A 12,911-nucleotide genomic window follows, 5' to 3' on the forward strand; every position below is an offset into this window, starting at 1 on the left:
TCAAACAATGGCTCAAGTTTCTAGTGTTTTGACTTCACCAAATTCTGGCATAACCATTTTCCTGTTTTATCTTCCAGGCAAACCTTGATCTCCTAGTCACAGAGTAAATTACTTGTATGGTATCCCTGCTGCAGGTGGATGAGAACTTACCACTTATTCTGGATTTCATCACATTCTCTTCTTAATGGGACTTCCTTTTTTCTAGCTTTCTTTTCTAGGGTTTCAGAAGAAAGCCGTGATCAACCGGAAACCAGAAGTGGTGGGCAGATTCTTATAATTCACAAACTTAATACAATGTTACCTGTAACTTCAAACATCACAAATTATGAAAAAACATGAGGAGATTTCAAGAGAATGCAATGCTTCATCATTCTTAACTAAAAATAAAAGGAATACATTATTTATGTACCAGTCCCACCTTCTTGTCAGTTGTGTATTAGTCTGAGGTTTGTACTGAAGTGGGGTGTTCATGGTGTCGTTGTTTTTTAAATATTTTTATTGGTTAAAAAATATATTAAAATAATATTTATTTATTTATTTTTAATATCAAACCAATCTAAAAATTAAAAAAATAATAATAATTCAGTAATTCTCCATTTTGACAGCTCTCCCAAACAGAGGTGAAGAAGATTCAGCATTTATCCAGAAAAACTAACTTTACTATCTCAAAACACAAGACTTTGCGCCGAAACTCATCCAGTTTACAATCAAAACACACCTATACGAAAATTTATTTTAGAGCACTCTAAATTATAGTAGTAATTATGAAATCAATAAGCTCCACCGCAGAGGTTTCTACGAGAAATATCCAACCAAACATCACAAGGGTTTGAGAAGACATCAAGAAATTACAAAGGGCAAGCTCATTGCCCACTGCTAAATAAAAACAAGGGCTGAAAAGTTAAAATAATGTCATGCGATACCTATTCAGACAAGCTTTCATTGCTTGATGAGAGTCTTATGCATGTTTGAACATCTTCATGCTAAGCCAATGAAAATACACAGCACTGACCAGGATAGGAAGTGTCAAGGGCACCAAGAAGCAGTAATACCTGTTGTTATCAAACAAATTAAGACCAGTTTAGATTTAAGAAAAAGAAAAAGAAAAAGAAAAAAGCCAAACGCAGCAGCTAAGTAAAACTCACCTGTCGTTTTGAATGGCAGAGATGATAGGATTGTCCGACAATGGAAGAAGCTTCGATATCACTGCCGCGAATAGAAATCCCACAAAAGAAACGGAACCCATCAAGATAAACAACCATCCTCTAAACGTTGCCGTTTCGCTTAATCTCATTCGAGAAAAAACCATTTCTCTCTTTGGAACCAGTTGTGGAGGCGCAAAGGAGACGGTCGGGGAGAGGGATAATTCCGGAAAATAAAAATGTAAAATTTATCATTCGGGTCGGGTATGTAGGAAAACAAATCGGAACCCGTGATTTAGCAAATGTGTTTAATTAATACCGTAGTGTCTCTAGTTTAATATAATTTAATGAATTTTCTGAAAAAAAACACAAAAATATTCATTTTTTTTAATGAAAAATACCGTTTTAAACACGTTAACAAACGGCATGTAAGGCCCAAACCCAAAGCCCGTTTAAGAAAGTAACACTCAGTCATAAACAACCAACACTGAAAAATTCCCAAAATTCTAGAGAGGGAAACAGAACAAAGCACCCACAATTTCTAGAGCGAGAAACCAATCGATAATAATGGCAAACACGGAGGCAGAAGCGGTGGATTTTGAGCCAGAGGAAGATGATTTGATGGACGAAGACGGTGCCGTCGACGTCGACGCCTCGTCCTCGCCGCGAGCTCCACTTCCGAAGTTAAAGTCGGCTATTACCGGAGGCAGCGCGTCTCCTTCACTCTCCGCTCCTAAAAAGACTAAAGGCCGTGGATTTAGAGAAGAGGTTGATACTGAGAGACAGAGCCGATTCTCCGGTCGTGGATTTGATTCCCTCGGTTCTGATGGTGGGCCTGGCCCCCAGCGATGTGAGTGAAACTTAAACCCTAGATACTTTTAGCTTGTTGTTTGAATTCTAGGGGTTTAGAGTTAATTGAAAGTTAAAATAAAACAATATTAGGGTTTTGATTGGTTTTGTGATTTATGAGGTTCTTAACTGTGAATTGATGTGGTTAATTATTTTCTTTTCACTTTTATTATTGAAAAATTAAGATGGAATGTGCTGTTTTTTTCTGTGTATGTGATGCAATTAAACAAATAAAATAAAATAGTGAAACTTTTGTTTGAAATTAGGGGAATATGGCATCGAGTCTTATATAATACTAGAGACTGCTCATGTAAACTAGCTCCACATTAGGTGGAAAAAATCCCACATTGTGCTAGAATGGTTTACTTGCGCGGGGATCCTCCAAAACTAAACTATCTTGTTGGTTTGTTTTGGAATAATTTTATTGGTTAGAGTACAAATCTATTGGATCAGTTGCCATTGTTATTTAAAAAACAGTACCCCGTTATTCTTAGTCATTTCATGAAGCAATTTGTGAATGATCCTGGTGCTTTAAAGGTTCTTATAGCTTGAACAAATAATGTTTTGTTCTTGCTAGCTGATCTCTGTTATCATTTGTTTAAAAAGCAGTTATCTTTTTGTTCCGAAACTTGTGGTGGATGTTAATTGTTCCATCTATTTGCAGCTGTTGAAGGATGGATAATTTTGGTGAGTGGAGTTCACGAGGAAGCACAAGATGATCATTTGCAAGAAGCTTTTGGTGAGTTTGGAGAAATAAAGAATTTGCATTTGAATCTTGATCGCCGCACCGGTTTTGTTAAGGTAAGCAAAACCTTTCCTTTTTTTTAATCTTTTTTGTAGTTGGTTGGTTCTTTTGTTAAGTTGGGAGGCCATATCAGTGAAAACCATTGTTAGATTGGAATTCAAAACACAGAGATCAATCTTATTACAAGTCCCTGTGCTTCACTGATTTTTGGTTTGGAGCATTTGTTCCAAAAATTTTCACATTTCAATTGGAACTCAAATCTAGTGATTCAAAATAGCACACAGCAATCTCACTTTTCTTAAAGTATAAACTGTGGGTTGAATCTTTAATTGTTATGATTATAGGCATCTTCTAAAAAAAATCATCTCTATTCAATTTGCAAGTTAATGGATGCTGAGATGTTAGCTGTGGCAACTCAGATTTATTTAGTTTTCATTCTGAAATGGTGTTACATGCTGCATGACTGTATCATTGATCCTTGATTGTCGAAAATGATCTACCCTTGACTCCACTTAAATTGTGTACTATTTTTATATTTCCACCTGCTTTATTTGCAACTTGCTCGAAAGGTTGTGTATAGTGCTGGGCTTCTTTTTTTTTTTGTGAGGAACTGAAACCGTAGTGGTTTTGATAATGCTTGACTGTCTTTAACTGTTTTCAGTCATGTTAACTCATGTGTGTGGATGGTATTACAGATATGTGCTCACCCAGGAGAGAGAGTATTGATATATAGGATTTTTGTTGGTACTGGTTGCTCTGGTGGTTATGCATATGTACACAAAGCATGATTGCATAACCTTTGTTGTGAAGGAAATTTGGCAACTTTTCAGTTCCAAAATTTTGAAAGCAGCTAATGTTTATTTACTCATTCCACACAAAACAAGAAATCATAACATTTGACATCTATGGAGCCACATGTAATTCTGTTAATTGTATAGCATGGTATTGATTCAATTGGGTTTTGAGGTGGCCAAATTCAGCACTAATGTACAATATCATTTTGCAGTCCTTGGCCCTCGCAAAGCTTTATTTCTTGATCATGAATGTGATTTCATGCCCTTTATTGTGGTCATGACAATTAACAATAACATTGGCCTGTTGTTTTTGTTGAAAATTATGAAGCAAGTATTCTTTCATTAAGTTAATGCATAATACCTTTTGTTTTGCAAGGGCTATGCGCTGATAGAATATGAGAATTTTGAGCAAGCAGAGAATGCAATAGCTTCAATGAACGGGGGAACATTGCTTGAACAGGTTATCAATGTTGATTGGGCCTTCAGCAATGGTCCCAGCAATTGGGCCTTAAAGAGAAAGAATATGAGGTTTGTCTCTATGCATTACTTTCATAAGGTGAAAAATTATTTGATGTCATATATTATTACATAGAGAGGATGTCAGTGTAATTACATAGAAGTCTCCTCCGTAATGATCAAAGTTACTATAGAAGTTTGAAAAACATTTTAATAACTTGGGTCTTCTAACTCTGTAAATTTCTTCAGTGGGAGTTTTAAATTGTCTCAACCTGCCTGTCGTCTGTCAAGGAAAAACTCTGGCTATTAATGACATATTTCTAGGAATTGTTGTATGACCAGACTACCCTCAATCCTAGTCAAATTCAAGGTGCTGTTTATATTTGGTGAAAGAATATGTAGTGCTCTTCAGCTGGATAAAACTTTTATAGAGTGGTTTTAGATAATACAGTGAAATTCACACTGCTTCTAACTACATGGCATTAAGCTCAGACTTGGGTGAATTGAAAAGGGAAGTGTTGGTTTTGACGTGGATTTTCTTATAAAATAGTCCAGGTGTTTTTAAGGGGCTTATAAGCTTCACCTTGCTTCTTCATGCTCTTTACTCGTTTTACTTTTTGAACAGTTTAATTGAGATAGTACATGCCTGTGTGCGATGTTGTTTCATCTCCTTGGGGAGATGTGCTGTCCATTACTATTATATGACTCCCAATCAAATTCTAGATAAGTGATAGTATCTTCCTGATGCATGACGCTGTCCTCTTTGACCATGTATGAGTTGCTTCAAATCTGAGTTAGATCTTTCTTTAGTTGTGTTAGCTGGGAGTATAACTTGTTATCTTTCAAATTTTTGCAGACCTGGACGAACACATCGCTCAAGGAGTCCTAGGAGGAGATACTAATGGGTTGAGATTTCTGTTATGAAGGTGTATGATTTTGCTTTGAGGCATTTTCTACCTAGTTATCATGGAAGATCGTGGTTGATTCTTGTCTTCATTGGGTTTATGAATTGATCATCTGTTTGTTGGGAATCCCTCCAGTTTCTCCCCTTTTGTTGAATGGATTTACACTAATTTCTAAGTTTAGTAATCACTGTGTATTTGACTCTGATTTTGTACTAACCTTTAAGTTTAGTAATCTGGTTTATTTGGGTGCTTAAGATATATTCAGTTCTGAGATTTTTGCGAGGCTTTTAAGTTCCATTAAGAACGTTGCTCAAGCGAGGCCTTTTCAGTTAGTTTATTTGGCTTTGGAGTCCAAAGGTTTTTCCAGTGCTACATGGCCGAATTTGGTTACTGATTTGGGTTCCAGAGCAAGTGGTGCTTACCTGGCAAGGAATTCCAATATTCTTGTATGCTCAAACATTAGCATTCTGCAATTCTGTACACAGTGATACTCGGAAGCCATCCTTGCTGTAACTTCTCCAACAAAATTATGGTAAACAGCTGTATTGCTTGATGGCTATTACGGTGTGGTGTGGTTGTGTGTTTTTGTATGGGATCTATAAAAAAGCAAAAAAACAAAACATAGCATTTTTAGTTTTTAGGAAGATGGCTATCCCTATCGTTTTTCTCCAACAAAATTATGGTATACAGTTGATGGCTCGAGGGGTGGTTGAGTTTTTTTTTATGGGATCTATAAAAAAAAAAGCAAAAAAATAAAATATATTTTTAGTTTTTAGTAAGATGAGATTTACAACACGCTCGTGTATGCTTTGATAAATCCCCTTGTTCACGCAACGAATGGACTGGAGCTTCTATGAAGGTATTGACGATGGTGTCATCATAAGCTCAACCAAACAAATATTTCCCCGAGCAGAAATGAACTACTTCGTTGTGATATCATTATTATTAATCTCCACTTTATGATGAATTTTAGTGGAGGTACGTGTACCAAGAGGAAGAAAGCCCCCAACGTACCTTGCTTGCTTGTTTGCCTGTCAGTCAAGAGTAAAATTATCAGCAAATTACCACATCTATAGGATACCATGTCATTTCAATGATATTATAATTAGGGGTTGATGAGCATGTTCTCAGCTTTCCTCTGAATTCCTCCACTGTACAAACAGTCATATTAGAAATTCTGCTCCTGATGATTCTCTACTCTAATTCCAGCTTCCTGCTCTCCCACAGCAAGCGAAAAGAAGGTCCGATATTTCCTACTTTCTCTTCTTTGTTAAATGTACAAAATTCGTGTACTTGTAGTAGCTGATCTATACATGTATGTTTCTGACATGTTCTTCTGTATGTTGTATGTTTTCCTCAAGAAGCCACAGCCGTCCAATAATTGGCCATGCATAAGGTTGTTGGAGTGCCAATAGTGCGTGACCATACCCAATGTGTGCCCTCCACTCTTCGCATCTCTGCCAACTGCCACAAGTATTAACGTGAGCACCATTCTCATTTTTATATCCCTTTTAAGTTTATGTTAGCTTGGAAAAATGTTTCAGATTTTAGAAAAGGAATGAAAGAACAATCCTTTCCTTTTTGAGATTATAGTTAAAGAAATCCGAGGCCGATTCGGTTCTTAATTGAAAAATTATGCATAAATTGCACATAGAAAGTAATCAATAGCTCAACTTTTAACTTCCTGAATAAAATTTCTAATAAGTTTGTTGTCAAGAGTGTTAGACTGTTTCCTAGAAAACATTTGCTGACATGTATAATGTGTTTAGCTTCTATGAAAATGTTCATGTAGTTTTCAAGTTTTAGTCCAACTCCATTTTCTTGGTCTGTTTACGTGAAACTTGCAGCTCTTTCTTTGTGAATTAGGATAAACCCTACATCTCAAGTTTACTTATGTTCATTATTAGAAATCAGAGACAGTAAATGAACAAGTGTTCCTTACTCTTCTATCCTTGAGCTCGAAGATAACTGAATCATCAGAAAATGGGATTGGCCTTGTTGGTGCCACCTGTGAATGTTTAAAACACTCATCATTGATTTCTAATGCTGTCCAGCATCCAGTTAGTATATGAATTTATATATAAAAAAAAGGGAAAAGATTCTTATACCAACCTTCGGGTCACAGTTTCTATTATAATCACTATACTTCTCTGCAACATTCTCCAAGCTAGCTGCAAAATCTTTATCCATGCAAACTTCTTCATTATCATCATTTCCACCCTCTTGTGTTTGATCTTCGTTCATTAATTTTCCCACATATGGGAAGCCACAGTTTTTCCATCTCCATGTCATTTTGTCCATATACCTAACGTACACTTTTCCATCTGAACCAATAAGAAAAAGTTGATTACCTTCAAAGCATGGGCTAGGGGAAGTGATCAGGGTTACACCTTTATTAGGTGTTCCATGTTCAATCCAATTCCATCCAACACCGGTATTCCAATGATATTCAACCAGTCCACCATCTTCTGAAAGCATAAATAGTGAGCCTGTAAGTGATTGTGATGATGCCCTCATAGCAGTTCCAGGCAATCTTGATAAAATCAAATGTTGCGACTGATAATGCTCATGCCACAATTCAGTCACTTTGTTATACTGGTATAGCTTTCCATTCCTTCCGATGACAAACACTATGTTGTCCCGGAACAGCTCCTGATCAACAATACTTGCAACTTTGGTATTTGGAGGGTTTTGACAATCTTTCCATTTGAATTTCCTCAGGGCAACCTGCACAGAAACTTGATTAAATGATCAGCAATGAGCTGCTTTACAAGTCTGGGAAAATCACAGAAGTACCTTTTCTGCTGTGGCTTTCTAGCCTTCTGTAGGAGTTTAAAGTAACATTTCAGAATATTTGTTTCTATTAATCAGTAATGTTTCTTGGTTGCCAGATCACATGAAATACTTGTATGGATGGTGATGATGCAATGACATAATGAAAGATTAAGTGAATCAGAAGTAGGAAAATAAATTCTCTGATGCTTTTAATCTTTTGTACACATTGGAGTTGTATACCAATAGAAATAATCTGGTTTATTTGATTCCTGCTACTTACTGTGAACTGCAGTAGTCTTCCATTTTTGCTCACTAAGAAGATTGCATCTTCTTCTGTAACTTTCAGAGCTTTACCTGGAATCCCATCCCATGGAGGGCCTCCGATAACATGTCCGAGATTCCTCATGGCAGTGCAATTCACCCATGCTAGCCCCTCACCGCTTCTTTCTCTTATAAGCAGACTCCCATAAATGTCTACCAAAAACAGACTTCCATTGTAGTTTCCAAGGGCACCTTTCATTGGTGTTGGGTGGTCATGCCTTAGCCAAAGCCATAAATTTTCAGCATAAATATATTCAAAAGTCAAACCACCATCAGTAATAAGGAAAAATGATTTGCCTCCATGCATCATTCGCAGACGAAAGTTAGTGTTGATCCAATTATCTGGGAATCTATTTTCTTTCGAAACTTTCTTTGGTCCATTAGCACCTGCAAATAGGTAATCTTGTTGTGCTTGGCTTCCCTTTCGCCTTCTTGCCATTGATCTTGTAATTCCGTGATCATTTGGCTCATCTTTAATGCCTTCAAGACAGTTCATCGGTCCACGTTCTTCTCTGCAATACTCAGCATTCCACCCTTCAGTCTCTGGGGCATCTAATATTGACCATACATATTTAATTGATATCTTTTTTTGGAGATTGACTTGATGATTCGGCCCTGTATTTTCTCCACCTAGTCCAGGTAGATGCAATTCTGCAAGTCTACCATCATGCAGTGCGAAAACTATTCTGCCAACTTGGACTTGTAACCCAGAAATTCCACTTGCAACTTTTGCATGCGGGGGATGCATATGACTCGACCATGCTTCAGGAATTTGGTTTCCCTGATCAGTGCCTGGCTTCAAGAGAAAAAGTTAGGTCTGACTTAACAATGATTTAGCTACAAACAGCAAACATGTTCAATGGCACACAAAGGTGCAAATCAGTCAAAAACCATGGCTTTCAGCTTATTGAATTATTTAAAAATCCACAATCTGCCATAATTTCTTTAAGAAATGGTTCTAAAAACAAAACATCTGTGATTTTTGTTCTTCCAAAATTTCTTTACTAGGCATTGTGAAAGCTATTAATCTCATTGAAGAAGCAGTGCAGAAGAACAACCTATTTTCAATACTACTTCTATTGGTTTTATTGCTAGCTAGATGCATTTCTCTATTGTGCCAACTTTTCAAATATACCAAGAGCTTTGAACGAAGAATGAATTTCAATTCCATGAGAATCTTAATGTGCAACCAGAGGAATTATATGTTATTCCTGTTTTTCACCAGCCAGTCATGACACATGGAATTCCCTAGGAGTTTCAAAAGTTGCCCTTTCCCTTCCCTGAATAGGTAATTTGGAATTTTCCAGTCCTTTGCCTTAACTGTTCTCAGGGGGAGACAAAGCCTACTTCCAGAATTAGGATTAGGGATTTAAAATATATAAACTGGTTACTTGATCTCAACTCAATGGAACAGCATTCTCTGATGGCTTCCCAGAGGATGCATTTTCCTTGGTTTTCCATATGCGAGTCTCAGAGTAGTGAATTGGATATATACGAGTGAAAACCAGAAAAACCATACTTGGGTTGTCTTTGTTATGTGACTGTCCTTCATTGAGTCTATAAAGGAATCTCATTAGAAAGCATAAGAAGAAGAAGAAGAATAGCGAAAAGCCTCACCATTTTGAGATTGAAAACAGTTTATAGTAACTGCTTCACTCACCTGACTGTTTTGATATTCGATACTCAAAAACCGATCCAGAGGATGTGGTGAAAAATAATGACAAGAATTTTTCATTTGTCTCATCTTGTAGACCTGGTGTGATAGATGTCAACTGATGATCTTTGGGACTTCCATGGACTATCCATTTCCACTTCCTTTGGTTCAATCGTCTCTCTACCAATTTACCACCCTGGAAATACAGAATACATTGTGAGTAGAGGCCAGGCAATCGTTTAGCTTCCTTGGAAACAAGAAGATTTTCATAATACTTCTGCTGTGCACATTGTTCCCCCTATTTGGTTTACCTTTTTTTTTTTTATCACTTTCTGTTGTCTGTGTGTTTGTGCGCATTATATTTACAAATATGGTACCTTGGTTAAAAGAAAAAGAGAGATGGAGTAGTCTCCACTCAAGCCATGTAGTGTGCATCCCATCGATGGCATCAGAGAAGCATCTTCTACTTTCCCTTCTGTCCATATATGCTTCTTCCATGATGGTTTTGACCTCCTATCGTATTCGTAGAGATCACCTGTAGAACTGCTTTGCAGCACACATTTTTTTCCTTTTCAAATGGCAAAGAAGATAATAGCCTAGAACCAATGAGACAGCTTAGCCACAAAGCATGGCTTGGTTGGGACATTGTCCTACACAGAATATCTGATTATAACTACTGGCAACTTCACATTTAATTTGATGTTTGCCGGTACACTTCTCAATTAGATATACTTTGTGTTAGCCCGTCCAAAAAGGTTATTATTGATTTCTTTTAATTTGAGTTGTTGATTTGAGATAGATCTAACCTTACGGTATATACTACTTCTGGTCTAATAGTAGCAACAGCAGCAATTGCTGCAACATCTGCACCAGGTGGTCGCCCGTGATTTTCCCATCTGTTCTATGTTTACAGCATAAACTTCGTTAATATTAGAGTCTCCCCATCAGAATCTACTCTGTAAGCAGAGATTAAAATTCAAAAACAATAAAACTAGTTGTAGTTAAGACAGCTTTTAGTTTTAGAAATTCTAGTTTTACCTTGGAGGTTCTGCCTCACTAAGTTCTAATAACGAGCCATTCTTTGTGCAGAAATAAATTGTCCTGGCAAATAATGCAGTGAAAGCAAGGAGTTAATTACTACATTTGCTGCAGTAAAGTAACGTGATTACGCTGTTTCAGACTCTTGGTATGTATAATTCACTGAATAGAAGGTCTTGAAACTGAAGTGATGCACTCACAACCCATCATGTGAAATGACGCCTGACTTTATTGGGATCGATGAACTTTGTCCTGCTTCTTTATTTGTGCTTTCATCGAGAGTAGGTGTGAACTCTGTCCAAATTGGCTGTGAGCGCTCACTGAGTCTCATCTGGAAAGGAGAAAAAATGATCCAACACATGAAACAGTAGTGCATTTGACAGTTATAGTGATCAGCAAATCCATTTTTATCAAGCAGGCATCAAAGTCAAAGCACGCTTGACCATCAAATTCAGAGCACTCCCTGATTGTTAGCACATATGTCCTGAAGTGGAAGAACTAGTTTTGGTTTCGATTGAACAGTATTAACTAATACGAGAAAATTGCTCATGCATGAAGAAAATCATGGGACCATTGCACAAGCAACTTCAAAGACAAAACATGTGTTAGAGCTAATTAACATAGAGCCAGCCCAGTTTATGCAAGAGTGCCATGCCTGAATGTTTGACTTGAGTTTTGACATGGTTACACTGATTACAAGTGCTTGTATGACACAGATTGCAGATTTGATGGTAGCTAGAAAAAAAGTATGTATAACTTTCCTGATTGAATCCAGTACTACTGGAAGACAAAAGGCTCTTGCAACTACTATGCAATCAAGGTTTGCAGGTCTGATAGTAGTAATTAGCAAACATTTCTGCCTCGCCAAACTAAAACTTGTAGAAACAGGATAGGTAGATATAAAATAAAGGAGCAAAATATAGATGATCTTAGAAGTAATTGAAACCACGAGCTTTTTTTGATTAAGATAGATAACTGCAAAGATGCCTCATATTATATATGGTTTCTTCCATGATCATATAGACAAGACAGCAACTTTTATGAGCTGAAAAAAAGACTAGTACCTGAAATAGGATTCCTGATTCTGATAGAGCAAGAATACTTTGATTGACAATAAAGATACAGATTGCATGACCAACCAATACTGGTAGATCATGGGGTGCTATCACCCACTGGACTCCATTCCAGAACCTCTCATAGATAGACCCACTTTCACCAGTTACCCAAATGGATGACTCAGACATTTTGGTCAAAGAAATCCTCTTCCTCAATGGCAGAACAATCTCAGAATTCTGTTCTTTTCCTCCATCCCCATCCTTCCTTTTCAGACTCTCAGTTTTCTTGGTAACATCATTTTGTCTTTCTAACTGCTCTTCTGCATCTCTTGTAACCGGATGAATTGAACCAACTTTAGTGCAGTTGTCATTAACACAAGAGACAAGGCCATATGGCAGTTCCACTTCAACCCATGTTTTCGATTGCTCTTGGAACTCCCAGAAACGATCAGTTTTCTGCTCAAATTTTCTATTATTTTGTGGAGCATAGTTATGTGGGCACCAAGAATAAGAGCCAAAGCTCGATGTCAAGAGGACCAAGATGAGAAATATTAAATGAAACAAAGGCATAGTGGCATGGGAGAATCTGGTGATAATAAGGCCAGAATCCAGATACACACACACAGAAAGACTTGGAAACTAAGACCTGCAGGGGGTGTCAAGTACAACTTATTTTGGTTTTTTATACCCCTTGTGGTGCCCCATATAGTGTCATAACAAGAGAAAGGCCACAGGAAACTACTAGAAGGACTTGACCATCATTTTTGGAAAAAACTAGGATCTCTTTTCATGGCCTTCTCAGCAGGACCATGGTAAATCCAGAGGGAAGGTTGTGGGTGTCCATACATGGGAGAGAGGTTAGTTAACATTGACAGCGTAGTTTTTCTTAGGTTTTAACAAACTCTTCATTTATCATCTCTCTGTGGTTAGAATAATTAAGGCGGTGATTATGTCTTTTGGTGGGGTTGCTGAGCTTGCTTACTTTGTAAAGCTGTGACCGTGCTTCACATTTCTTAGCAGCTAGTAATGATCTTCTCACCCAATTCATGACTTTGTGACTCTGGGCCAAGTTTCTATTTAATTATACGATGCTCTGCAAACGGTAAAAAGAAATAAAATGTTTTTGTGGAGAATTCTTTCTGCTTTTCTAAAGTTATTCCTTTATATCAAAGTAGCT

At 37.2% G+C, this 12,911-nt stretch overlaps 2 protein-coding genes and 2 long non-coding RNA genes across 5 annotated transcripts; 2 read left to right on the forward strand and 2 right to left on the reverse strand.

The window, feature by feature from the left end:
- Positions 1–700: 700 nt before the first annotated feature.
- On the reverse strand, positions 701–1,522 carry LOC7482335 (uncharacterized). Its single transcript, XR_002983823.2, has 2 exons — positions 1,146–1,522; positions 701–1,052 (listed from the first exon to the last, which is right to left on the reverse strand). It is a non-coding gene; the product is annotated as an uncharacterized LOC7482335 (long non-coding RNA).
- Positions 1,523–1,597: 75 nt separating this feature from the next.
- Positions 1,598–5,145, forward strand: LOC7467378 (RNA-binding protein Y14). Its single transcript, XM_006379002.3, has 4 exons — positions 1,598–1,992; positions 2,656–2,792; positions 3,907–4,058; positions 4,843–5,145. The coding sequence occupies exons 1-4, from the start codon at positions 1,710–1,712 to the stop codon at positions 4,886–4,888; spliced, it is 618 nt and encodes a 205-aa protein (XP_006379064.1). The 5' UTR covers positions 1,598–1,709; the 3' UTR covers positions 4,889–5,145.
- A 796-nt stretch (positions 5,146–5,941) lies between these two features.
- Positions 5,942–12,911, reverse strand: LOC7482334 (uncharacterized). Of its 2 annotated transcripts, none has more exons than XM_006379003.3 (10): positions 11,744–12,903; positions 10,880–11,010; positions 10,680–10,742; positions 10,448–10,537; positions 10,019–10,184; positions 9,648–9,837; positions 7,947–8,779; positions 7,004–7,618; positions 6,834–6,899; positions 5,942–6,355 (listed from the first exon to the last, which is right to left on the reverse strand). In XM_006379003.3, the coding sequence occupies exons 1-10, from the start codon at positions 12,302–12,304 to the stop codon at positions 6,248–6,250; spliced, it is 2,823 nt and encodes a 940-aa protein (XP_006379065.2). In that variant the 5' UTR covers positions 12,305–12,903; the 3' UTR covers positions 5,942–6,247. The 2 variants fall into 2 exon arrangements, with proteins under 2 accessions (XP_006379065.2, XP_024464833.1); XM_024609065.2 differs by having other exon boundaries at positions 6,283–6,397; positions 11,744–12,911.
- Positions 6,241–7,930, forward strand: LOC127905741 (uncharacterized). Its single transcript, XR_008060047.1, has 2 exons — positions 6,241–6,372; positions 7,613–7,930. It is a non-coding gene; the product is annotated as an uncharacterized LOC127905741 (long non-coding RNA).

The sequence above is a fragment of the Populus trichocarpa genome, chromosome 9 (genome assembly GCF_000002775.5).
Source record: "Populus trichocarpa isolate Nisqually-1 chromosome 9, P.trichocarpa_v4.1, whole genome shotgun sequence".
Classification (NCBI taxonomy): domain Eukaryota; kingdom Viridiplantae; phylum Streptophyta; class Magnoliopsida; order Malpighiales; family Salicaceae; genus Populus; species Populus trichocarpa.

What these genes read in the sequence shown, in the direction of transcription:
- LOC7467378 (XM_006379002.3), top strand. Translation starts at nt 1,710, where the DNA reads ATGGCAAACACGGAGGCAGAAGCGGTGGATTTTGAGCCAGAGGAAGAT. An exon ending in TGGGCCTGGCCCCCAGCGAT is followed by an intron (nt 1,993 to 2,655) that starts GTGAGTGAAACT and finishes ATCTATTTGCAG; the next exon opens with CTGTTGAAGGATGGATAATT. An exon ending in GCCGCACCGGTTTTGTTAAG is followed by an intron (nt 2,793 to 3,906) that starts GTAAGCAAAACC and finishes TTGTTTTGCAAG; the next exon opens with GGCTATGCGCTGATAGAATA.
- LOC7482334 (XM_006379003.3), bottom strand. Translation starts at nt 12,304, where the DNA reads ATGCCTTTGTTTCATTTAATATTTCTCATCTTGGTCCTCTTGACATCG. An exon ending in CTCTTTTTCTTTTAACCAAG is followed by an intron (nt 9,838 to 10,018) that starts GTACCATATTTG and finishes CTGTATTTCCAG; the next exon opens with GGTGGTAAATTGGTAGAGAG. An exon ending in GAAGACTACTGCAGTTCACA is followed by an intron (nt 7,619 to 7,946) that starts GTAAGTAGCAGG and finishes GTTTCTGTGCAG; the next exon opens with GTTGCCCTGAGGAAATTCAA.